General features: G+C 43.0%; 2 protein-coding genes across 2 annotated transcripts; one reads left to right on the forward strand and one right to left on the reverse strand.

Annotated features, from left to right (window-relative positions):
- The first annotated feature begins 2,500 nt into the window (after window positions 1-2,500).
- On the forward strand, window positions 2,501-10,784 carry LOC142373089 (uncharacterized). Its single transcript, XM_075456156.1, has 3 exons — window positions 2,501-2,600; window positions 6,973-7,013; window positions 8,467-10,784. The coding sequence occupies exons 2-3, from the start codon at window positions 7,006-7,008 to the stop codon at window positions 10,037-10,039; spliced, it is 1,581 nt and encodes a 526-aa protein (XP_075312271.1). The 5' UTR covers window positions 2,501-2,600; window positions 6,973-7,005; the 3' UTR covers window positions 10,040-10,784.
- A 909-nt stretch (window positions 10,785-11,693) lies between these two features.
- lmbrd2b (LMBR1 domain containing 2b) lies at window positions 11,694-26,278 on the reverse strand. The gene is made up of 18 exons (XM_075455711.1): window positions 26,095-26,278; window positions 21,723-21,929; window positions 21,493-21,587; window positions 20,383-20,481; window positions 20,140-20,307; window positions 19,452-19,662; window positions 19,298-19,372; window positions 19,101-19,214; window positions 17,919-18,102; window positions 17,600-17,781; window positions 17,261-17,394; window positions 17,045-17,150; window positions 16,867-16,964; window positions 14,482-14,585; window positions 14,356-14,402; window positions 14,095-14,200; window positions 13,882-14,008; window positions 11,694-12,973 (listed from the first exon to the last, which is right to left on the reverse strand). Exons 2-18 carry the CDS (start codon window positions 21,894-21,896, stop codon window positions 12,910-12,912), a joined length of 2,088 nt encoding a protein of 695 aa, XP_075311826.1. The 5' UTR covers window positions 21,897-21,929; window positions 26,095-26,278; the 3' UTR covers window positions 11,694-12,909.
- Between the last annotated feature and the right edge of the window lie 871 nt (window positions 26,279-27,149).

Consider the following 27,149-nt stretch of genomic DNA (forward strand, 5'->3'; position numbering starts at 1 on the left):
TGTTTGTTGTTGGTTGGTATTTGTTTCGTCTCATTGGTTTGAAATAAACTATTTGAATTTAAATGAATGATTTTCATGATTTTGTTGAGTCTATTGGTCAGAAATATGATTAAAAAAAGAACAACATAAGTAAATTATGTTATAAAAACCTTTTTTTACTATATAACATGACAATATAAATAAATTAATATGAATTAATTATTTATCCTTTATTGTATCCAGGAGTTGTCCAGATACAGATAATAAGAGTTATACAGATGAGAAGAGTTGTACAGATACATGACCTCTTCTCCAGGGAGTCCTAGAAAATGACAGATGAAAACAAAAAAGGAATGTTTTTATTTCGGTATTTCGGTCTCTCATTTCGGTCCCACATCAAGAGCATCACTAAATCTGCCTTTTTTCACCTCAGAAACATCTCAAGACTCCGGCCCTCATTATCTGACTCAGTAACAGAGACCCTCATCCACTCATTTATCTCCTCCCGTCTGGACTACTGCAATGGTGTCCTGTCTGGGCTACCCAGTAAGGCCCTTGACAGGTTGCAGTATGTCCAAAACTCAGCTGCCAGGGTGCTAACTCACACCGAGCCCTGGCAGCACATCACCCCCATCCTAAAGCAACTTCACTGGCTCCCAGTCAAAGCATGCGTCACCTATAAAATCCTTCTCTTGACCTACAAATCTCTCCACTCACTCGCACCTAAGTACATCTCTGATCTCCTCCACCCCTACTCACAGTCACGGCTTCTGCGCTCCTCAGACAAGGACCTACTTTCTGTTCCTCGTACCAGACTAAAAACATATGGAGATAGGGCCTTCTGTTCAACTGCCCCCACCCTATGGAACAATCTGCCACTTCACATCCGTTCTGCCCTCTCTCTACTACAGTTCAAAAAGAATCTAAAAACACATCTCGTCTCCATGTCCTACTCTTCTTAAACCCACCCCTCCGGCCCTACCCTTCCCCCCTTCTTTTCTTTTGTTAAGCGACCTTGGGTACCTTGAAAGGCGCTATATAAGTCCAAGTTATTATTATTATTATTATTATTATTTTAATATATGTGTTTATATAATTTCATATCTGCTTAAAACTCTTTGGAGTTATCTTTGACCGCGATATAGAAAATATTTTAAGAAGAGAATTCAAATTTGATTATGAATTGGCCACAAATATATTAAAAGAGGTCACAAGTGATGCTGATAAAGTGCACGTCAGCTTCTTCTGATTCCCTGAATAAATCACAAGGCTTATAAAAATAATTATTTCAAATCTCATGTATTGTCTATGACAATATGTCCTGAAAAGTAAAAGACTAAATAAAAGAACCTAAGCAATTTAAACTCGTGAAGAATTGGATGACTGTCTGACTGATGACTGACTTGGTGTGTGTGTAAACCGGTTTGTTCGTGTAAATTTGTGCTGCTGTTATTGTGTGGATCTGAAAAAGGTCTTGAATGTGAAAATCAAGGTTCCGACTCTTTTTACTGCTTCTTGTATGACTAAAGCACACATATAGATTTAGTACTTACAGCCTAAATAAACATACACACGCACACAGTTTCCGTCAGGATTCAGAGTGCATCATAGCACAGTGAAAGTCCCCAATAATCTCTTCTTAGTCTCTGATGGTGGACTTGTGTCTGTGCTTGTCCTGTTGGAGCTCAGTGCTGCCTTTGATACGATCGATCACAGGATTCTGTTACAGAGACTTGAACATTTTATTTTGATGAAAGGAACTGTATTAGGCTGGTTTAAGTCATTTTTATCTGACATATTTCAGTTTGTTCTTGTTTTCTCTTAATGACCAAGCTCCATTATATCTTAAAGATCTCATGGTTGGAAATTTCCCCAACAGAGCACTTTAATCTCAGACTGCAGGTTTACGTGCAGTTTCGTTCTGATGTGGCAGACAGGGTGGAGAGGATTTATTCTCCATCAGAGGAGAAAGCGGCTCTGTGGTCACCCACCCACCACCACCACCTGCAAAGAGCAACAGACTTCAGCAGACATTTTTCAGATGAAAGTAGAAACTAATGGATTTACTGAAGTGTACATAAGTAATAACAACTACACAGAGTTCAGTTAATAATCTTTTCATTCTCAAACATCTGATCAAATAGTTATTATTAAAATGTATTATTATTTATTATTAAAAAGGGTTTATCATAGCTGTTTAACTGTACTCAAACATCTAGTTTCCTGTTGTTTCCTGTTGTGAGTTCTTCTTTCTTTGTTCCTTCCTGAAGGCAACGCCTCAGTTTGCAGCCCTTCAAGTGTCTGCAGCAGGAGACTCAAACACCTGGTAATGACTGGAAGGACAGAGATGAACATCTGTAATTAATAAAGAAGCCAAAGAGTGCTGAAATCACAACGATTCAAATTCATTGTTAAAAAATGAAGAACTATTTTGTTTTAAATCAGCAGAGGCAGCGGTTATAGTCCGTTACAGGTGTGGTCATGTGACTTCAGAGAAACCGTGCAGTTTATAACCATCGTTGGAGGGAAGTGAAAGGTCGTGTAAAGTTCACAGAGCTGAGCTATAAAAGAGAGACTGAGAAACCAGCAGAGTCCACAGTCTGCTCACTGCAACTACACAGGTAAGAAAAGCTTCAGATCTGCATCACAACTAGTAGTTTGTTCTACTACAAAAACTGCCAAAATCCGGAATTTTGTTTAACCACAGTTACATTTTCTTCTGCAGTTTTATTTGATATTGTTCTATTATTTTGATGCTAACGCTTCCATATTCATATATCCTATTTGAATGCATGCATCATATTTAGCTCTCATGCACATGCCTGTATTTATTGTTGAAATTACTATATGTGCAGGAGGAAAATAAATGCCAGAGGAAGATATGTGTGATAAAGCATAGTGCAGCAGGAAGGCAGGTCATTTAGTGGCTGAGCAGCATCCTGATCAAGGCAAGGCAAGGCAAGGCATCTTTATTTATTCAGCACATTTCATACCACAGGCAACTCAATATGCTTTACATAAAGACAAGGCATTTAAGAGAACAGCATAAAGCAGCAATTTAAAGAGAAAAAAAATAGAATAAAAATTTAAAAAACAGTTAAAAGCAATCAAAGAAGAGGGGAAAAAGAAAAACATAAACTCAACCATATGCACACTGATGCTTATGGTTGATCAGTGTGAGATCTGTAACTGTCACATCCTCATTCATATACGCAGCTTCTTCATGCTGTAACGATTATAAAAAACTGAGCACAGCAACACAGTATTCTTTGTCAGGTTCATCAGTTCTGTTAAATTTTCCAAAGTCTGAAGTTTCAGGATTATTAGACTGAGAAATTCCATTATTGATACACTCCCTGTGATATTCCTGAAGAAAAACTCATGTTGTTGATCAGTGGAATCATCAATACTAGACTGATAAAGCATGCTGAATGACCTGGTTGATTTTAAGCATCTGAATAAAAAAGGCATTTCCATATTACTCTTATTTCCGTCATATTCTTCCACGTTTATTAAATACTCTTCACTACAGATTGGCTCAACACACTCTGACACACCCTGTAAGATGACCTTTGCTTTGGCAATGGCAGTAAATCTGATCTTATATTTTCAGTGTAAAAACTGGGAGCAGTGTTGGTTTTAACTGGAGGATGATCCTAAGTGCTTAAATAAAATACATCTGGACTTCTTTTCCCTGCAACATGAAATGGCTCCTGACTGCTGCAGTGTAGCTGAACTGTCAGAAGTTTATCGTGTCATGGAAGAGCCTCTGGAGAAAAGCCTCCAAATTTACATGTTGGATAAAACATGTGCAAAAATGTACAGCGACGTTGTTCTGGAGGGAAAATGCAGAAGTAAACAAACTTAATTTAAAAAATAGATATATACATATGCATGTGCATATAAAATACTTTATTACATTTCAAATATATTCTCAATTTCAACAAAAAATCATCTGTTTAACTGTCTAATCACAATTTAAAATAACTGCACTGTTATTTACTTTATTTCAATATATTAAAGGAAAATATCATTTAAATTAAAGCTAAGTTAAAGTGTACTTATTTAATCTTTTTGTTTAATATATTTTTGTATTTTTCATAGTTGTTTTCTGAACTATATATATTTTAATATATGAATTATATTTCAATCCCCTAAAGTTTTAGTATATTTTCAATCACATCTGTGTGATTTTAAATGTACTTTTCACACGTGTAATTCAACCCATAAAGTAATAACAGCATATTTTAGTAAGTAGTTACTGACTGTTATTAATACAAATGTGATGATTGAGCACACTAATAATACAATATTAGTTTAATATGCTTTAATATTAGTGGCACGTTTGTAATAAATTGTTCATATTCTTATAAAAACAAAGTAAGTGAACTTTATTTTTCTGATCAAACATGTGAATTAGTTCATACACAGCCTGAGTGTACTGAGGTGTACTATTAGAATACTTTAAGTTGTTCCACTTTAGCACAAAAAGTACAATTTATACACTTCAAATTTTGCTTTTCTACAATTCAATGACAACTATAACACGCTGAACTCAAAACTGATTGATGATTCCCACACTTTAAGTTTAGTGAAGATCAGTCTGACTGCAGGTGCACTCAGGGAGGGCAAAGTTTCATATACTTCGTGCATTTATTTTTCTCCGTGGCACTTACTGAACTTTACCCACTGTCAGTCAGTTCCACCTGGGTTTATGAAGACTGTGTTTAATTTATTTCATGCACTTAAGACACCCAAAAGACACACATCACTGAGTAAAAGAACATGATTTGTTTGTTCATTTCAGCAGAAAGTCCCTCTGAGGTGAGGTGAACATGTCTTATGAAAGAGTGACCTCGTAGCTATTGATCTCTAGTTTACAAAGTGAACCACAGACTCGTTGGTTGGATCAGCGGGTGGCTTCAGGTATACAGCCTCTGCCCAGTGCCAATGATTTGATCCCTTTTATTGCACCATACTTTATTCTGTTGGGTTCAAACGTTTGTCTCTGGAAGTAAAGTTACTGTAGCGACTATCAAATTCCATCCTATTTTTAGTCGCTTCTGGGTGCGGGGAATCCAGGTCCTAACGTGCTCAAAAGGTAATGTCCAGACTGGGAGATAAGTTTGGGCAACTCAGTCTCACAGAGAAACGTGTAATAACTACGTTGGTCCACAAGGGAAAACGTGGTATTGTCACAATTTGGCCCCCAAAATTGTGACAATACGTTTTATTTGGCCTATTCATTTACATTACTTCGCAACCAGGTCACGTGACTATCAAGTTTTCCTCAGCTAAAAAAGGAAAATGGCCGACTGTCAACCTTTTTTCTATGAAAAACATAATATTTTAAGAAAGCATCTGCATTTGTATGCATTTCGATGGAATTTCTAGCAAGAACTAGGCATCATATTTTAAGAATCTTCGTTCAGAGAATGTAGACAATCTTTCGTTTATTAGTTTTGCCAAAGACTTTGGTATCTCCTTGAAAAAACGTAAGAATATCACGTTTTCTACCGTTGTTAAGGTGGTTGCTATGGACGCTGCTATCGCTACAACACCACGTTTTCCCTTGTGGACCAACGTAGCTATTACACGTTTTTCTGTGAGACTGGGTTGGTTTGGGAATGCTCCCATTTATTAAAGGTGATAGAGAATGGTTGAATGGGGCATTAATCCTTGTTCTGTGATGTGATATGTTGCCCAAAAAAAATTGGTTGGGTCTGTAATGGCTCAGAACCTCCCTAAAAGGCTGTGTGAAACAGCTATGTTACTATGCTGGGTTTAGAATGCGTCGTTTGCCCTTATTGGCGTCGTTTCAGAGCTTATCTGGCAACCTCATTATGAAATGCAGGTAGGTGTTGGCGCTATTCGGTTGCCGTTACTTGATTGGCTGCCCTTGTTCTTACTGAAAACAGAGCTATAGAGTAATACACTGACTGAAAAGAAAGCTCATCGGAATCAGAATTCGTTTTATTGCCATTGTTAGTGAACAGTGTTCACTAACTAGGAATTTGCTGCGGCGTAAGGTGCAAACATGTAACATAGGATATACTAAAGAATAAAAATATATGAATATAAAATGTACAAGGTGTGTACAACAATACACAGTATCCAATATACAGAGCAACAACAGTGCAGCTTCAGGGGGCGATTGCTGAAAAAGTGACGTCACTTTTTCACAAAAACGGATTGACACTTTTTCTGGGGGATATTCAAAAAAGGGGAGTACTTGAAACAGAGGTTCTGACACTTGCTGGCACTTTGTGTGTACTCCCCACAGCGGGGAGACTCAGAACTAACACCAAAAACGTGAAAAAGACGATTTTGATTCTCTATCCCCTTTAAATACAAGCCGAGATGAGAATGAATGAGATCCTAAATCCAGGCTGACGGTCTATGGCAGCATGCAAAAAGATGGAAATTATGGTCAATATTTGGATATGATGAAGCCAAACCAGCATACAACAGAGAGGAGTAGAAAAGCATATGACCTCCCCACACCCCAAAACGCTGCCCTTTCACCTTCACACCTATATAGATTTCCCCCACACCACCACCAGTGGTAAAGCAAAATATAGGTCAGAGTGTCAATTCACATAGAAACCCAATTATTAATTATAAACCTGAACCTAATAAAACATAATTATCAAAACAAAATAAGACAGACCCAAACTATGCCCAAACACCAGAAAATTACAAATGGCTCCTACAGTTACCTCGTGGAAGTTTTCCATGGTGTCCTTCCTCGGCACACAAGAAGTGAGTTTTGGATGTTTGAGATTCAAGGTGTCAAGCAGAATGACTGAAATGTGTTCACATCGGGACATTTCTGTGTTTGATTCCCAGAGGACTGTCGCTGCCAGATGTGAAAGGAAAGGAAATATCTGTAAGGTTGTGGAAATGAATTAGTGGAAAAGCAAATGTGACAGGAAACATGTGAAGAACAACAACTGAAGCTTCGATTGACATTTTCTTCTTTTTGTTTGACAGATTATATCCCAACTTTCAGGAACAGTCATCACCATGGCAACGTGAGTCAACATCACTGAACTTTGAGCCTTTAAAATCCACTTTTCAGAGATTTTTAGGGTGTTCCTCACTGTGAGAGCTCTGCATTGAAGCCGTGAGATGATCAGATTGAAACAAGCGAAGCAGGTTTGGACTCAGCTGCAGACTGTGGCTGTGATAACAAGAAACTTGTGTTTTTATCAGCTGTTGACAGGGCACCACATGGTGTTTATTTGTCACAAACACCAAGTAGACATAAAACAACGTGGTCATGTGAGCAGGCGGCAGCATATGCCTGAGCTTTCGGCCTGTGTGGACGTTTAAATGCTTAATTAGATTAAATTAAATTAATATTAAATCAAATCCTTCTTCAAACATGTGCAAATCGTTCCAGAAACACTCAGTGTTTCCAAATGTTTGGGGTAAAATGCTAAGTTATCAAAAGATGGTTTTGGAGCTTCTCTCGGTTTACTTTGAGTACGCCATAGATTGATGTAAATTTTCTCAGAATGGTAAGGGTTAACTGTACTGGTGGTTTAAATGTTTTTTATGATTTAATACATTTAATGTCCTCATTTGTCTTAGTGGTTTTAATAGTTCCCAGCACGTGGCTTAAAGGATGAATCTGTTCATTCATTTGTCATCAGTTATTACATTACATTACATTACATTACGGTCATTTTGCAGACGCTTTTATCCAAAGCGACTTACAATAAGTGTGTTTCATATCGGTAGGCAAAAGAACTTCAGGTCACAAGAAATCATAAGTGCATTTCCTTCCAAAACCAAGCAGCTAAGAGCATAACTAGTGCAAGAGTAAGTGCGGTAAGTTAGGTACCTAGACAAATGGGAAGACAATTTAGAAAACAAAGACAATTTAGAAAACAAACAGGTGAATATCCTAAGAGGGCGGATCTGGGTAGTGTTTCCTGAAGAGATGGGTTTGCAGCCTGCGGCCAAAGATGGGCAGCGATCAGTCGGGAGATCATTCCACCATCGGGATGCCAGAACAGAGAAAAGCTGTGACCGTGTCGATCGTGCGCAGGGACCACTGAGTGACGGGGCAGCCAGGCGCCTGGAGGCCGCAGAGGGAAGTGGTCGGGCCGGGGTGTAGGGCTTGACCATAGCCTGGAGGTATGAAGGAGCTGTTCCTTCCACTGCCCTGTAGGCCAGCACCAGAGTCTTAAACTGGATGCGAGCAGCTACAGGGAGCCAGTGTAGAGAGTGGAGAAGGGGAGTGGTGTGGGAGAACTTGGGGAGGTTGAACACCAGACGAGCAGCAGCTTTCTGAACACATCAACCACAGAGATGCCCCTCTCTGACCATTAGATAGAATGCAGGTTGAAACATTTCCATATCATCCTCGTCTTTCACCACGTCTACTTATGTTCAGTCTACAGTTACCATCAAGCAGCACTGAAACCTTAAACTTTATGACACCAAACTAACACTGTTTGTATCTTTTTTCTTGTGCAGAAACTCAAAGAGGGCCAAAATCTCATCCGAATATGACCACTTTATGTCTGAACTGATCCGTTCAGGACCTCCTGCTGTCTACCAGCTGAAACCAAATAAACAAGAAACTGGAACTCTAAAAATTATGACCATTGGTGAAAAAAGCCCCGGGAAGACAAATAAAACCATCTTACTTGTTGGTGAAACAGGAACAGGAAAATCTACTCTGATCAATGCTCTGGTCAACTACACCATGGGAGTGAAGTATGAGGATGAAGTCTGGTTTAAGATTGTAGAGGAAGAGGAGAAAAGTCAGGCAGAAAGTCAGACATCAGATGTGATTGTGTACCAGATCTTTGGTTTTGAAGGTAAAACTCTGCCCTACTCTCTGACCATCATTGATACTCCTGGATATGGAGACACCAGAGGGATCGAGCTGGATACCATCATCAGTCAAAGACTGTTTGACTTGTTTCGATCAGAGGGCGGTGTTCATGAAATTAATGCTGTGGGTCTGGTGCTGAAAGCATCTGAGAATAGAGTCAGTGACCGCATGAGGTACATCTTTGACTCAGTGATGTCTCTGTTTGGAAAAGACCTGGAGAAGAACATCGTAGCTCTCATCACACACTCAGATGGAATGCCACCTAAAAATGCTCTCCAGGCTCTTCTAGGTGCAAAGATTAAATGTTCCAGAAATGAGAAGAATCAGCCTGTTCACTTCTTGTTTAATAACTGTCAAGCAGAACTGAGAGACGAAGACACTGAGGTACCTTTGGAAAATGCATGGCGACAAACAATGAGGGGAATGCAAAAGTTTTCAGAGTTCCTGGGAAGAACTGGACCTCAGAAGCTGAAAACAACTGTGGAGGTTCTGAGATCTCAAATCCGACTGACAGCCTCCATCCACAACCTGCAAGAGAGGATCAAGTCGGCTGAGAAGATGCAGGAGGAGATAAAGGTGACGAAGGTGCAGCTAAGGATGCATGAGAAAGACATGGAAAATGACAAGAACTTTACCATCGAGGTGGAAGAACAGTACAAAATACTGGAGACCTATGGAGGCGGATGGTCATTTTTGACATTTGATGGAGTCACTCGCTGCAAAGCCTGTGAGGAGAACTGTCATTACCCAGGATGCACTATAGCCTGGAATGCTTCACTCTGTGAGATCATGAGTGATGACCGCTGCACTGTCTGTGCAGGGAGGTGCCCAACTGGGAGGCATGTGAAAGATACACAGAGGTATGTGACCAAGACCAGGAAAGTTCAAAAGACCCTGCAAGAAGTCAAGGACAGGTTCCAAACCGATGTGAATAACACATCCAGTCTGCTGAATGTTCTGGAAGTGAAGAACAAGAAGCTGGAAGATGAGGTGAAACAATACCTGAATGAGGCCTTTAGACATGTGCTGAAGCTGCGAGATATTGCTCTGACCGTGAAGACCACGTCCACGCAGGCCTTCCTGGGTATCCTGATCAGGAAGATGAAGGAGGGAGGAGACAGCGAGAAAGTCCAGATACTGGAAGAGATGGCAGGTCAGGTGGACGAGGGAAACAGAACCCTGCTGACAAATACGTTTGGTCAACCCTGAAACCCAGAAGTAGTACGATGTGATCCTGACTGTCTTTAACAACCAGACGCTCTCATGGGACGACTCCATCGGGTCTGAAATGATGAAAGTACATGAATGTCAGTCAGTGTGTCGCTTCCTCAGCCAGCATCACCTGGCAGCACATCCCTCATTCAGTCATTCTTCAGAGAAACTCCTGCACACCTTATTAATCATTCTTACATGTTTGTAACACACGCTGATGTTGATCAGAACACTCTTTGTATCTTATGTGTTTCTTGAATATTTGTGAATTTTTCCAGTCGTCATTTGCTTACAGCTGAGAGTCAGAAACCCGACGAGACGCACTCTTCTGTTGGAATGATTTTTCAACGTGAAATCTGTGGTCAACAGCTGCTCCTCTCTGCATCAAACCAACATAACAAGCAACACTGTGTCCATGGTAACATAGAAGGTGTGCTTTGGGGAAGCATTAAAGTCGTGTGGGATCACACATAATTGTAGACAAATAGCTTTGTGTTATATTTGGGCCTGTTGCTGCTTCACTGCTTGAGCTACGTGTGTTTGTTTCACCTTAAGCTTGATTGTGAACAGAAAATTAAAAAAAAAAAAAAAAATCTGTGTAATTAACATATTCACGATCTGTAGAATGAATAAAGAGTCTTCTTTTATTTCATATGTTTGACTTTGCATTATTCAGTTGATCTGTGCCGTAGATTACGTCATTTTAATGCTTGGATATTGTAAAAGAGTTTTCCACTTATTTAAAGTCGATGGCTGTTCCTAGTTTGAACCAGTGTGACTGTTACACACCTCGTATATAAGGTCACTCAGTTTTGACTTGTACCTACAGTACCTGTTACAATGATCAGGAAAGAAAATAAATTAATTCTCTGTCTCAACCAGCGTCATCATCCTCCATTGTTCATTTGAATGGTTGCTGATGAGGCTGTTGGATGAGGCTCTGCTGCAGGTGGAAACATCCCCTGTGGACACCACAGTCCCTCAGTAATCCCTCAATAAGTTGAAGAACTTCTCAGTGCTTTTTACTGGCTTAAAAGATAACACGATAAAAAGTCCTAAACTACATCACAGCATGGACTGTAACATGGTGACAAAGTAAATAAATAAACTGTTTGCATTAAGGATCTGGGGTATCAGCTGTGTTTTCCACCAGCATGAGTCACTCATTCACACTTTGAAAAGATTTAACATCTAAATTTTCAAACTTTATCATTTGGTAATAAAAAGCTTTGGTATTTGGTATCATCACACCCACAGTGTTGGTTGGCGGTCATTAGATTTTTGCCATCCAATTAATTGGATTATTCAGAGGGGCAATTAACTAGCTTTCAACACACCACTGCTTCCATCTGTTCACATCAGTGTAAACTGGAATACTCACAAGTCTGCAGAGACTACGCCTCAAAAGCTTAATCTCACACCTGAAGGTGCAACTTAAAGACCTTGTGGACAGGGGCCTCCACCAGACGGGGAGTGAGAATGAGTCAAATGTAAAATGTGCTCATCTTCAACTGTAACAAGAGATCCAGTCGCGCTCATATCAGAGCAGCCGCAGGTCACCGGATGAAAGAGGAATGATCCAGAAGCAGTTTGAAACATGTTCACATAATTTACTGATACAGAACGAGCCAATGAGCAGGAACACAGTCTGTAACACTTTGATGAAGTTTATTTTCAAACAGCAGAGGAACAAACACGTTTTCACCACACTGAGAGCTCAGAGAACGTGCTGCGTTCACGACTGACTAGAAACATTCAGAACCACGAACACTGCTGCTGCTTCTACAGGGAGGAGGTCAACTTAAATACAAACCGTACGCGATTCTCTACATCATTTATCAGCCCATAAAATATAAAAGACATATCATACATATATACAGAGGAGGTGAACACGTTCCTCCTCCTCCTCACCACCTGTTCTGACTGTGTGGACTTTATTTCGGGACCTGAAGCAGAACCTCCTGTGTTCTCACAGCTCCGACCTTCATTGGTTTCAGACAGCTCCTGGTTTCCATGGCAGGTTTCTGACATCACTACACCTACAGAGACGGTTGGTTCTGCAGCACCTCAGGATGTAATCACAGCTGCACGATGCAGCGTTCCTCAGGGATCTGCTCTCAGACACCTTTAACTCCAGGTTACTCACAAACTGAAAGCAGTAAAAATCTTAACACTGCTCAGTTAAAACTGCATTAACTGACTCCTGAAGAGGTTTCAGGGTTTATTTGACTTCAAATTCAACCTGAACAAATGTCTGGAAGGCGGTAAGATTCATTCTGAGCTGTGAACTCAGACGAGGTTCTTCAAACTGGTCTGTGGGAAAACTTCCTTCTTTAACATGATAAATACACGTCAGCCTGCCGTGCACAGCGCTGAGGCTGTTCAGACTCCACGCAGCCAGCTTCAGGTCACATGGTTTCATTCAGGTGGAAATCTGAGCTGCTCTCATGACCGAAGCTTAAGTAGTCAAGACATTTCAGATCAAGTGCACAAGTTATCAGTGATGGGTCATGTGATCATACAGTTAAATCTACAACACAAAGACAACATAAAAATATAAATATACTAACAAGGACCTTCGTTAAACCTCGTTAACGTGCAGCTTTCTGCAGGCTCACACTGAGCATGCTCAGAGTGTGTTCAGGAGGGAAAATCTTCATTCATACCAGAGGGTTTAAATAAGTGACAGCAGTCATGTTCCTTCACTGACCAGCGGCCGTGCTGGCTGGGATAACTGTGAGATCTCTCCAGGTGACACACCTGAGCTGTTGGGTGTTAGCGTGGGAGGAAACAGCTGAGAGGTGGAGCTCATGCGTGGCGTCAGAGGATGTGAAGGCGGTGACGCTCCGTCAGATTTCTCCTCCACGTTAGACGTCGTCAAATATTCGGTTCCGAGAGGACGACATGGACAGATACCGTCCTCCTGCAGGCCTGAAGACACCAAAAACACAGGTGAGGAAACGGCAGCACACAGGTGTGGGCATCCATCAAACACCAGCCTGGCGTAGAACTGAAGGACTCTCAGGTACGAGAGAACAGGTAAGAACAAAGCTGAATTAATGTTGATTTTAATGTTGATTGTTGTTGATTGTTGTTGATGTTGCTCATGTTGGGGGTGGTGGGGGGTAGTATGTGTGCAGTGTGGTTGTCGGTGTGATGTTGTGTGTGAGTTTATGAATTGAATTGATTTTATTACTGATTTTATTATGTAAAGCACTTTGTGTTGCTTTTTTCTTTAGTATGAAAGGTGCTATATAAATAAAGTTTTGATTTGATTTGATTTGATTTGATTTGAAGCCCAGACTGACTGCTGGGATAGGCTCCAGCCCACCCGCGACCCGATCGACGGATTCAGCGGTATAGATAATGGATGGATGGATGAAGCCCAGACTCTGACAGCCCTGGTTCAGTTCCACTCAGAACTGCACCACCGGTCGCTTTAAGAGCCACAGGACCTGCAGCTTCGTCTCAGCCCAAACTAAATGCCTGACAGAACAGCTGAGAGGCTCCACCTTCAGCCTGCATCAGTGCAGTGCTCCAACAGAGGCGGGGAGGGGAGAGCCATGCGTTCAGCTGTTCCTGGGTGAGAATCATTCAAAAGTGTAAAAAATCTGTTTTAAAACAAAATAAATAAATAAAATAATCTCTTAAATTCAACTAATAACTGACTCATTATTCATTGTTATTTTTTGATTTCCACACAAACTAAAGATTTAGATAAAGCGAACATTTACCAACCACTTCAACAGGTGTGTGTGTGTGTGTGTGTGTGTGTGTGTGTGTGTGTGTGTGTGCGTGCGCGTGTGTGTGTGTGAGAGAGAGATGGACTTCCTGTTTACCTGCCAGAGTCCGCGTCCAGAGGGTCGTCTGTCAGAGTCTCGGCGTTGAAATCTAAAGGTTCGGCGTCCTGCAGCAGCTCCATGCAGTCCCTCTCTGCTCGGCTCCCGGAGCGAGAATACTTGGCCTCTGTTCAGACAGTCATGTGATCAGAAGCGTGACTCAGACACACGTTACCTGGGCTGCAAAAGAAGAAAAAAACCGACTGCACTGACGTCTGCTGCTGCTGGAGTCTGAGTAAGTGGTCTCCTTCATCTCGTGGCTGCTCCGGTTCCTCGCAGCGTAGTCCTCTCTCTGGTTCCCGTAACGCTCCTTCCACTCCTGGAACAAGTCAATATCCCTTTGTTAGTTACGGAGAAGAACAACTCAGTTCCTGACTGTTAAAATAGTCCAAACAGACCCATCCACTGTGTATTCTGTCTGTATGGCACGTCAGCTTAATAAAAGCAGGTAGAAGAAGAAACAAAGCCACTCACTCTCCGTCTGTTCTCTCCGTCTTCCACCCTCTGCCGCTTCCTTCTCTCTGAGGAAAACACAAGATTACAGAGTGAATATTTGCCGCCGGCTTCGGGCTCTCAGCCTGTTCTGTATCGCAGTCTCACCGCGTCGGATCAGCTCCTTCCCCTCGTCGATCAGGTCAGACGTCATCTCACAGTCGCCCATAAACTGCTGGAAGCCCAGAAGGTTCAGGCAGCGCGTCCCCAGACTGAGGACAGAGTTGGGAACATCAGAAAATCAGCTCAGAGGCTCGTGTCCTTTCACTGAATAGCCTTCACATTATTTCACCTGCTCGTCATAAAGACCACTTTACAGCCCTTCCTCACATGTAATGTTCCTCAGCCTTTATTCACACATTTCTGAGAAGCAGCTGGGAAATAAATCTCAAAAATCATCAAAACATCCTCAAACACATGAGAAGTTTGCTGATGTCACACTTTCAACTATTTTTCACAGTTATTGGAATTTATTGAAAGAAAATGTACTTCAAGTCAAACTTTTCTGCAGTTACTAAAGTGTATTTATTTCAGTTTCTGTTAAGCTTGTTTTTGTACATTTCAAAGTTGTTTTCTCAGAATTATTATGGCAACAGTGGACTGAAATTAATATTTTATCATCCAAAATGTTAGTATATCTAAAATGATTTCTAAATTTAAGAGACCTCTTTTCACACCTTTTAATTCAACCCGTAAAGTAAAAACAACATATTTTAGTAAGCAGCTATTAGGTACTGACTGTTATTAATAGAAATGTGATGATTGAGCACACTAATTATAAAATAAGAACATATTAATGTCATATTGCTTTAAGATTAGTGGCACTTTGGCAATAAATTGTTCGTATTCTTATAAAACAAAGTAAGTGAACTTTATTTAACTGATCAAACATGTGAATTAGTTCATCCACACTACTACTAAGTACTACTGAGTACTAAGTATACTCTAAGTTGTTCCACTTTAGCACTAAAAGTACAATGATTACACTTCAAATTTTGCTTTTCTACAATTTAATTACAACTCAAATAAACTGAGCTCAAAACTAGTTGATGATTCCCACACTTTAAGTTTTCTGAGGATCAGTCTGACTGCAGGTGCACTCAGGGAGTATAAAGTTTCATACACATTTGTGTGAGAAGTTTGAAGACTGAAGGATATCCCCTGAAATGGGCTTCAGTCCCCTCACAGGGACAAACACAGATGCTGTTTAACCACTTCAGTCACATTCAAGTTGTATTTTTCAGGCTGGTTTGAAACATTTACTGGCTTCAGAGTTTAATATCTGGGTTCACTGTTTGGGTCCAACTGAAGCTTAATTATATTCACTAAATAAACCCTGATAAGTTAAACACAGTAGGATGTTGTGTTAACTCACTGGCTGGTTTTATCATCAATGAAAAAGAATAATAAGTCTAATAATTATGACTCTGTCATCTGTGTACAGACTTAGAGGAGAGAGGTCAGGGGGATCTGACAGCAGAGTATTATTTAGAACGGGCAAAGCACCAAATCAACCAGACTCTGAAAAAAGTCCAGGGCTGTGTTCGAAACAGCATACTACATATGGCATACTTCCATACTGCATACATCAGACAGTATGCAGAGCGTTTACCCACAATGCATTTCGCTCCTGCTCGAGCCGAAATCAGCCGGCCTGAAGCTGATTTCGCTTAAAGCTGCAGTCTGCAGGATTTGTTGTTGTCATACGTAAAGTCCTACTTTTTGGCATTTTAAGAGTTTACATGATCTATCAGAACGCTTGAAGTTGAAAACGGTGACCTCCGTAGTCGCAAAATGCAAGAAATGCTTATTTTTTAACCGAAAAATAAAAAGTTATTCAACTTCCTGTCCCGCCCCATCAAAACACATGAGAACTCGTGCATGTAGACGTGCACGCCAGATGCACCACTCCTCATTCATCAACTCACCTGTCATTTGCGATCATGGAAGACACAGTAAGTAGACAAGCACGTAATGAAGTTCAATAGTCTAGATAAATAAGCGTGGGGACGAGCCTAGCTTGTATCGCGCGTGCACAATCGGTGATTGACAGGCAGCAGAGCCCAGCTCGTAACCTGATTGGTTACCTTTTACGGGTCCGGTTTGCAATTTTGTAAACAAACCTGCTGGCTTTGGAGGGACCTAGCGGGACATATAGGGGACCTAGAGAACTCATTTTTTTTGTATTGGGGTATTCAATGTACTACTTTCAGAATCCCCGGACAGTTCCAGGCATTATGCTTGAAAAAGAGTTGCAGACTGCAGCTTTAAGCTCTAAACTCTGTAAACTTTAGCAACATTTGAAACATTTTCAGGCCAGAAAGTAGTCGTTTAGATCCCCAATGTGTTGAAATGTGTCCTCAACTTAAAGATTTCCCTTTAAAAGTAGCACATATACAAACCTGAGTATCATCTCAGAAACCACATTGTTTGTGTTCTGACTAATCAGTTAGAAGGCGGCCTGGGAGGAAACACTTCCTGTGATGAACTCACCTGAAGTAGGTGGCGATGCAGAGGATGACTATCAGCATGGGGTAGTAGATGTAGAAGCCGTTGGCGATGAACGAGAGGACGCGCATTGATCCCATGATCTGAAACACAAACAACAGGTCAGGCAGGGAGCCGCAGCCGGGCATCGTGCAGCAGGTCACATGACTTCAGGGGTATTTACAGAGGTGTAAGCCGTCTGCAGCTTCTGCCGGTGGGAGATGGCCGAGTCCATGTGGATCAGACCCAGGAAGTTGAGGCAGAGAGGCGGAGTCAGGCGACAGAAGAGCCTGCGGAGGAGAGACCATCGAGTTCAGAGGTGACGTGAGGAGATCAGAAACATTCAGCTGCTTCTGTCCAACATAGACTGAGCCAAGTCTAAGGACTTCCTGTCACTCACATGCCGCTGAACTGGAGGCTGTAGGCGTCGGTCTGGTGGTGGGAGGCCAGGTAGTAGTAGTTGAAGACTCGAATCCGGAACACGGTGGAGTAAACGCACGTGCACAGGAAGAAGATTGTGATAAAGCACGCCATCTGGTGGACAGGGGAGAGGTTACTTAGCAAAGAGCAGCTACGAAGGCTGAAGCATCAGGGTTTCTGCAAGGTTTGAGCACTTCCAAGTGCTTTTTTTTTTTTTGTCTTCTCAGAACATTCGTTTAGATCCAAATGAGGACACAAGGTCCAGAAATAAGACGAGTGTGAAGCAGCGAGTCTCAGGTGTTTTCTGTGCGTGTCTCACCTCGATGTACAGGTAGTTGTAGTCCTGCTCAGCCAGCTGAATGAACACCGCGAACAGAGACAGGACGGGCCGGGTGCTGAAGAAGGTGCATTCGGACCAGACCACAGCCACACTGAACAGCGTCAGAACCACTGACAGCAGGCGGTAGAACCAGCCTTTCAGGAGGCACTCCCAGTACCACTCTGCACCACACACACACACACACACACACACACACACACACACACACACACACACACAGTTTAGTCTTCATCCTGCATGCTGCTGCAGCTCTTCAGTGGACCAGAGGAACCACATCCAGCTCGGTTCTGAAACCCACCTACAGTCGGGGTGTAAATGTATCTGCTGAACCAGCCGGCCGGCTCAGTAGACGGGAAGCTGTGCACAAACTGGTGGCTGGAACTGGTCTCGTTCTTGGCGACGTCCTCCAGGTGGATGGCCTGCTGCAGGAGGATCTGCCACTGTACCCGGGTCCGGTTGTGTCTCTGAACTGCGTAGATCACCTGAACACACAAACACCAGCTTCATAAAACGCTCAGAGACGAACTGCGGCGAGCTGAGCTGCTTCAGGTGCTTTCCTCTGATTTTACTGTTCTATATGAACATCTGAGATGGAAACTTCAGCAAAAACCCACGGCTGTGATTCTCTGCTGTACAACTAACATGTGGCATGTAAAAATAATTAAACATTTAAACAGGGACTGGGCAACGATTAAAATGTTTAATCTAATTAATCGCATGATTTCCCTGATTAATCACGATTAATCGCATTTGTACGCAAAATCCAAAAATGAATTCAAAAGTAGTGTATAGCTTTTAGCATTTAGTTTTATTTTAAATGTGCTGCCATATGAATGAAAGTGCCATAACATTTGTTGTGCAACACACTTTTAACATCAGCATCTTTCTGTAGTTTTTATGTAGAAGCCTCGCTCCACTGTCTGTTTCCTTGAATGACTTGCTGCTATCAGTTGTGTGTTTTGCCTTTGAGTGATATTTTAGACTGGAACTACTAAGGTGAGAAGACAATTCAACTTGGCTGTAAATGCAGGAGTTTTTTTTTTTTAATTTATGTTGAAATACGTGCTTTTATGTTGAAACAAGTAAAACAGGAAGTAGCGCCGGTTAGCTCCGTGAGCTTCACACAGAGACTGAGGAGCACCTGTAACGGTGATGTTACCTGCTAGTTTATTTTTATTTTATCACTCCTTGCTTCGTTGTGTTTGCAGTAACTGTGTGAATGTTATGCATTCAACTTACTTTTACAATAATGAAACCTGCGTTAATGCGCGATAAAATATTTATCGTTAAATAATTAACAAGTTAACGCGATAATAACGAGTTAACTCGCCCAGCCCTAATTTAAACGTTTTATTGGTTTCTGCAGGACAACCAAACTGAGATTTATCTACTGTTTGAAGCTTCAACCACTCAGCCACTTAAATGAAACTTTGCATCGGACAGCTTCAGAGGAAAGGCCCGCGTTGGAGCCGGGTTTCACCTGTTTGTGCAGCTTCACCAGGCTCTTCTCAGTGGGGTACGTATTCTGTTTCTCATCAAAGTCCTCGTAGTCGTCCATGTTCCGGCCCATCTTCTCCTGGTAGTCCAGCGGGCACTGCGGGGACAGTCGGCACAGCATCACAACCTCCACCCGTCACACCACCATCAGAAGATGAAGTCCAGTTTAGAAAAACTTACTTTTCTGAGAATGGTGTCAATGTACTTCCTCAGCGGGTGGTTGTACTTGATGGACTCGCTGACTTTCCTCACCTCCTGCAGCAGAACACAGTTTCAGTCAAACCGACACCAACCAGATGTTTGCACACGACAGTAACCTCCACCTCCTGCCCACCTCCATCACATCCTCCAGGTTTTCCTCGGCGTCGGCCTTCTCCGTCATCAGCTTGGACGCCTTGAAGTAGGTCTTGATGAGGAGGTGTCCGTGTCTGGAGGCGTTCCAGTAGGAGCGTGGGATCTCCACCAGGCCGTAGCCGAGCAGCAGCACCAGCAGGAACAGACCCCAGGTGTTGGCCGCCGTGATGCCGATGGTCTGCAGCTCGTACCTGTGTACACACGGGAGGAAGAAAACAAACAGTCCTCACTCGCACAGATCTCATTAGAACAGCTCAGATGGGACTCCTTCAGTGTTCTGACATCTGTGAATATGTAGATAAGCCCCGCCTCTCAGTGACGAGCAGGTCATGTGATGCGTTTTTATCCTCAGATCGGCTATCTCCTGTATGAATAAAACATACAGTCTGCTTCTGATTTCATGTTCCTTCTGTCTCTCTGAAGTTTTGAACATTTGATTATTATTACTTTTATGATAATTTGAGGTTTTTCTTTCCACTCTCCTGAGTTTTTGTGCCGCTCTTTTATACACAAACATTAGCTCAGGAACTTACTTATTCTCACTACTTTTCTTTAAACACAGCAGCCATGTTATGATGTTATTAAAAGGTCGGTTAGCAGGTAATCAGCAGCTTCATGTTACTTTCTACCTGCAGACACATGACACATTTTTCTCTCATTTTACTCACCAGGACAGATGCCACTCGGGATGAACAGCCACGTAGATGAGCAGCGAGCCAAAGATCAGCAGGTAGGTTCCGTAGTAGATGGCGTTCTCTATCAGCGCCGTTTTGATTTTCCCGGTGATGGAGAAGCCTCCAGAGCGAGCGTACGACTGCATGAAGGGTAGCAGCAGCCTGGGGACACACAGCAGGCATTTAACAAACCACAGCGGAAGCACAGGTCTGTGCATGGATCAGACTCTGACTGACCAGGTGAGGCACTGAGACGTCCAGTACACCACCCTCCAGAAGACGGGCATGATGCCATCAGGGATGTAGCTCCAAGGCTTGTAGCACGGCTTAGAGATGCTGTAACAGAGAGGCTGTGAGCAGCGTTTGAATCTGGAACCATTTTATCTTTCATCTGTTTGGTTACATTAGAGACGCAGAGGTATCAGACAAAGATTCATTTCTGAGGTTTACAAGTACTATTTTATCTACTTTATACTTCCTCTAAATTCCAACTACTTTCAGCTCTGATTAAACTAAAACTTCCTGAATCTCATCAGAAACAATAAACTGCATAAAACGTGCACTTTAACAAGGTTTTACCATCACACTTAAAGTAAAACAGACAAAGAAGAAGGTTTAATGGTGGTCTAACTTGTGTCCGACAGCCCCGCGGTGAACAGTCTGAACATTTCAAACAGAACTGTGAAATCTGTTTCTGCTCCACCCAAACACACAGCCACCATGTGAGCCTCTGTCATCTTCACCATCTCTCCAAACGGAGAGGCCCTGCGCTGATTAGCGTGACGCCGGTGCCTCCACCTCAGCTACATCGTCCCACAGCGCCCGAACATCATCACACGCGTTCAGAAAAACCAGAACGTGGAACATTAAACCCGAGGCTTTGATAAACCAAGAGGTGAGACTGTGGCAGCATATCCATCTGTCGTATCCAGTTTTTATCTGTTCATTTACAAACATTTAAAAACATCCAGATGTGAAAAATACTTAAAATGCATTCTCTACTTTTACAGACAGCAGAGTTATCCAACGCTTCGGTAATAAATGGAAACCAGACTTGATGGATCTGGTCGTTTCCATCACAAATAAAGGTGGAGAAAAGTGTATTAAACACTGTAATGTCACATCTGACTCAGTTAATCTCACAATCGTTCATTTATTCTGTTAAATGTTGGAGAAAATGCAGTCGAGATGTTTAGTGTTATTGTCTGATGTTTAAAGCCCAAAAAGAGTCAGATTGCAGTGAGATGAGCCTCTCTGCGACCGACTTTCTTCCAGATAGTCTCTGTTTTCTGATCTCAAAGCCAAGATCCAGCCATCATTTCATCAACATGACCCACACACACACACCTTTTGGTGGGCGTGACAGACGCGTTTGGTGTGGTGTGGTTGAACGGCGCCGGGTTGACGTCCTCATGCTCCAACTTGCACTGCCTGTAGATGGTCTGTAAGGAGCAGAGGGACAAACACACGTCAGGCCTTTCAGAGAACTCTGGACTCGGTTCCGTTTCGGGGTTCTGCTGCTTCACTGAATTCTTAACCTTTAACTGACCGTCTGAACACTGCTGCGTTTTACTGACCGTGCTGACGTCCAGAGGCAAGATGAAAACGATGAGGAAGCACAGGTACCAGGCCAGCAGCGTGCCGAATAGCACCATGCGCTGCTGCTTCTTGAAGTCTCCATACCGGTGCAGCAGGAAGAGCGCCAAGAAAAACACCAGGACGATCTCGATGCCGAGCGCAGCCCCGCTCATGGCGCCGCAGCGACCTCAGCAGCCGGCAGGAACCTGCACGAGACCCAAACACAGAGACGCTGACGCGCAAATACGAAGAAGAAACCCAACAGATTGGACAGTCTCTTCACAGCAAATTAATCAGGAGATCGAGCAATAGTTTGTCAGTTTCAGCCATAAAATAAGAAGAGCGGAAGCAGAGTTAGAGTCAGTTCCCCGAGATGAAAGAAAACGCAGTCGACATGGCCCTGATCATGTGACATTTAGGACCAAACGTTTAACAGAGTCTTTATCATTTAACGTTTATTTTCAGGAGAGGAAGAAACAGAGCTGTACGGACTCCATCGCTCAGTTTCAGAGCCACAGACTGAAGTTAGTCCTGAAATCAAACGGTGTAAAACACCCAGAGCGTGTGTTTTAATCTCTGAAACACACTCAGAGGATGCCCGCCTGCATCCAAATCAGGCTGACGAACAGCAGAGGCTCAGAGACGATGATGAAGCGCACACACCAGGGTCTGCCGAGGCTTCTTAAAACCATCTGTCATATGTAATTCAGTTTAAAGGTCACGTCGGCTCCTCCTGTCTGAGCTATGAGGGACGGACGGATCATCAACAACATGGACACCGACCCGTACCACAGATGGGTCACGGTGCAATACTGGATCAATACTGCAGACATAAGTCATTATGATGTTTAAACCCAAATCCCTATCAGCCGATTCAAACATGAAATCATTTCATTTGTGTCTCCTGATGACTGGGACTGTGTTACGATGGGGGCTCAGTGGTTAGAGTCGGTCGTCCAATAACCGGAAGGTTGGCGGTTCGACTCTCGCCACTCAAAAAGATTGGCGAAACTGACAGCTGGAGGGGTATCCGTCCACCTCCTTGTCATGGCCGAGATGCCTTTGAGCAAGGCCCCATGCTCCCCGGGCGCTGTGAATGGCTGCCCACCGCTCCAGGTTGGAATCTGTCTCTATGAGTGTGTCAACAGGTGCCGACCTGGATGGGTTAAAGGCGGAGGACAGATGTCGTGTGTATGCATGACCAATAAATCTGATCTTAATAATGACACTGAACGCAGCATCGTCTCTGGGACTGAACCATTTTAGATGATGATGATGATGAGCTGAGCTGCTCCACACAAAAAGAAGCTTCATCACAATGAAACTCACCAGACATGCAACACTGAACAGAAACCCAGCGACCTGCAAACCCTGAAAGGTTCTTCGTGTTGTTTCTGAGTGGTAGGAGGAGGGGCGGGTCTGAACACAAACAACCAATCAGGCTGCAAGGACAGAGACGTTCATTAAAACTAAAGGATCTGAGGATACAGAACATTCCTCACTGATCCATTACACCACACACGTCTAACTTCAACAGAAGAGTGTATTACAAATCAAGTTCAATGATGAAAAGGAGCGTTTTATGCATCATTTAATGCTTCCTTTAAAGGCCTACAGAAAGGTGATTTTTTGCACAAAACTGAAATAGCAGATTGATTCCTTATATACCATGGAATTGTTTTATGATTTTAAAATAATTTTAGGCCCCTGGATAGTCCTGATTAGGCCCAATAAACTATCACCACATTTGACTCGAATTTGGCAAACTGGAACGACAGGTGCGTGACGTCACGAGTGCCAGATGCTGGAACAACCCCCAGTAGTTCTAGCAGCAGTTTGCCAGACCTGGACAGCTTCTCACGGCAAATTTCTATGTGTGATGCGGGACGTCGCTTGGAAATATAAAACGTTGGGTTCAGTGCAGTTTTTATTGCGTGTGTTGCCCTGAGCAGCAGCAGCTCACACCACCGGGGACAGAGGAAGCAGAGAGACCTGCGGTCTTGTGTCTGTGTCTCCCTGTCCGCCTGCCTCCTCTCTGGGGAAATCAGCTGGAGCCATCCCGCCGTGTTCAGCTCCCTGCGGTGCGGACACTCAGGTGGAGAGTGGAAATCAGCCGGCAGAGCGATCATGTCCACGTCGGGGCTCTTGATGATCGCTCCGACCGCAGTGAGCAACGCACTTACGGTTATTTTGACAAAATAAAATAAAAATGAAATATAATATATATAATATAATAAATAAAATGCTTCTACTGCAAAGAATCCACCAATCAGACTTGTGAAGAAGATAAAACCCATCCAGATAGGAGAGGACTGCAGTCAAAAAGCTGTTAGAAGTGTGTTAGTATCTGCACAAAGCTCTGAAACTTTAGCTTCATCCCCAGCAGCTCCGACTCAGAGCAGATCAGACAGAACTTCATGATATACATCCGTCTTAGATTAGAGCTGACAGATCAAGACGGAACAGAAAAACATGTTTAACCTGTTCTGATTCAGCCGAGGACGTGGTTAACATACAGGTCAGCTGGTTGCATAAAGAACTCTGAGTTCTGGTCCAAATGGGTGATTTTTAGTTCAGGTTACCGCTAGTTCACAAATTCAATTATGAAAGATGTCACCTTTCATCGTCATCATCTGGTAACCTGCTCAGTGGGAAATCCTAATGGTTTCTGAGCTGTTAACTGGAACACACCTTTAGCCTTGAAAGAACCCGACTCATGTGACCCGTCTGGATGACTACTTCTCCCAGGAAGCCGCCTTTAATCCCTCCGTCATCGGAAAAAGCTTTCGGTTGCCTTTTGACAGGAAACTGCACCAAAAGCAGCAAAATGTGGCACTGAAATCCAACTTACTCAGAATGCACTGCACATGACGGAAATTTTAAGGGGTCTTTCTTGATAACTTAAAATGTTTCCTGTATTTCTAACAATGGGTTTTAGTAGAAGATGGTCTTTAGAGAAAATGAAAGCCTAAAAGTTTAATTAGTCGACGTTCCTTCATGTTGCGGTGATCAGATGTACATCCAGCAGCCCACACACAGCTAATCGTGTCAGAGTTAAGGAAGGACTCTCAAGAGCCATGTTTCCAGGATGCCACAGCATCAAGGGTCTGGTCAAATAGTGGAAAAATGACCCTCCGTCATCTTTTCCTTGACCTTTGCTGGAAAACATCATGGGGTAAAGATGGTTGGAGGACTCCCGAAGGACTCTCCACACTGACACTACAGATGTTCAATAAATATTCTACAGAAATTGCTTTAGATACTTTGTCTGATGCAGTCTCATCACATTGTTACACAAAGGTCGCCTCATACATCAGAGATAATATTGAATATTACTTTATCATCAAGGTGCAACAAAAGAATTAAGAAAAGGTAAATATAGTGCTGTCACAGGCCGCTCACACTCATCCTCCTGTCCTCATATTTATGAATCACAGTTAAAAATAATGGAGCCTCGCTATAAAATCTGTAGCTGCAAGGAATTGTGGGACAGAATGAGCTCCTTTCTCTAATAAAGGGTGATCCAGTGTTTCCTAAAGAAGATCATTAAGGAAGCATTGGAGCTCCTTTCCTTCGTATCAGGAGGATTCAGACAGATCTGATCATGGCTGCTGCTCACATACTTCCAGCTCATTTCACTCAGTCTGGAAGGTTCTGGAGACACTGTTGGACCGTAGCCCAGATCTGGCTGAAGAACAGTTGTGATGACGAGGATTCTTTGAAGGAAATAATTTGGTAAAATGTGAAGGATGCCTCTAAGTACCCACAATCCTCTGCGGACGTCACAGACAGAAAGGCTGGATGAAGGAAAAATGTCCATTCGCGTGTTTGATTTACTCCATCAAAGAACCCAAGAAGCATCCAGAGACACCTCAACTCTGCGACAGGTGACTCATTCGGAGGAGCCCGATCCAGAAGTAGAACCAGAACCAGGACTGACACCAACTGAAGGGGTTTAATCTTAACTTCCAAGCCGCGGCAGCTCTAAGGGTTATGCTTCGGGAAGGATGTCTGATAGCAGACAGGGAAGTCCTGGCTCACTTCCGTGTTACTCGACTGATACCAAATCAAACTAATCTACGTCTCTCTGTGATCTGACAGCTGATGGAGTCCCGCAGAACCGACCCCACCCGAACGTAATTTCATTAGTCATCATCATGAGTCGTGATGTGATTAAACGGGACAGAATGAAGACAGCTTGCAGGGGAATAAACCCGACAGAAAAACGTAGCAGCAGTTGGTCAACAAAAGCTGCCACATTCACCTAAACGTCACCTGACCGGGCTGCATTCCCCTCACAGAAGCCGCTGACAGCTGGCTAACGTCGGCTAGCAAACAACAACACGGCGCCGCTGACGTGTCGGCTCTTACTGTGGTCTAGGTGTCAGTGCGTCCGCCTTCAGAGGTCCGTCGGGCGGTCAGAGTTCTCCCTGAGCGCCGCTGTGATGAAGTCCCAGCGTATTCACTGTGAAATTCACCAGCTTCCCGGTTCGGCGTCGGACGAGCATCGGTCACGTCCCGAATTCCTGCCAGGAGAAGACGATGACGTCAGAGCATGAACAAGGCACCTCTGCGCATGCGCAGACATTTGTCGATACCTACTTGTCCAGCCGAGACCGTGGTACATCCATGGCCAAGACATGATGGGCGTCTTATTGCCCTCTGCTGGACAACATCGGAATAACACCCCCACTTCGAAATAATTGCCAGAAGTTCGTTGTTTTTTTTTTTAAACCTGGACCTTATTTCTGGCATAAAATACGTTCATATAACAGTTTATATTGAGAATGAGGAGTCACGTGACTCCGGTCGGCCATGTTGGCAGAAGAATCTATTTGTTGCCAGGGGCAATGCCATTAACTTAACGGATATCTTCCCGCATTTGTCATTTCGGCAGGGCAGAGACGAATACAAAAGAAAGAAAGCAAGCAAAGCAATGGAGAGAGATAAGGCGAAAGAAAAGGGACCTTACAGGGACAAGCTTATTACAAGCGCAAAGCAGCGGTATTTGGAGAAACTGTCCAGCATCCAAAATATTGATCCTTACGAGCTCCCTGCAGCAGAATGGCACAGAGACCTGGACCAGTTACCTCCGTGCACATAAATGGACATAGTCAATTATCTTGTCTTTGGTGTAAGTTACTACACTATGCAGGAGTTTAAAAGTCACAAATCTTTGGAATCGTACGAGACTTTCTGCTGTGGCTGGGTGCAGGACTTGGCCATCTACAAGCCTCCAGGTGGCTGTGCCTGGTGATGATAACAGCGCTGTACTGGCAAAGGTAAGGTTAAAGCTGCAGTCTGCAACTCTTTTTTCAAGCATAATGCCTGGAACTGTCCGGGGATTCTGAAAGTAGTACATTAAATACCCCAATACAAAAAAAAATGAGTTCTCTAGGTCCCCTATATGTCCCGCTAGGTCCCTC

Source organism: Odontesthes bonariensis, chromosome 22, assembly GCF_027942865.1.
Source record: "Odontesthes bonariensis isolate fOdoBon6 chromosome 22, fOdoBon6.hap1, whole genome shotgun sequence".
NCBI classification, from domain to species: Eukaryota; Metazoa; Chordata; class Actinopteri; order Atheriniformes; family Atherinopsidae; genus Odontesthes; species Odontesthes bonariensis.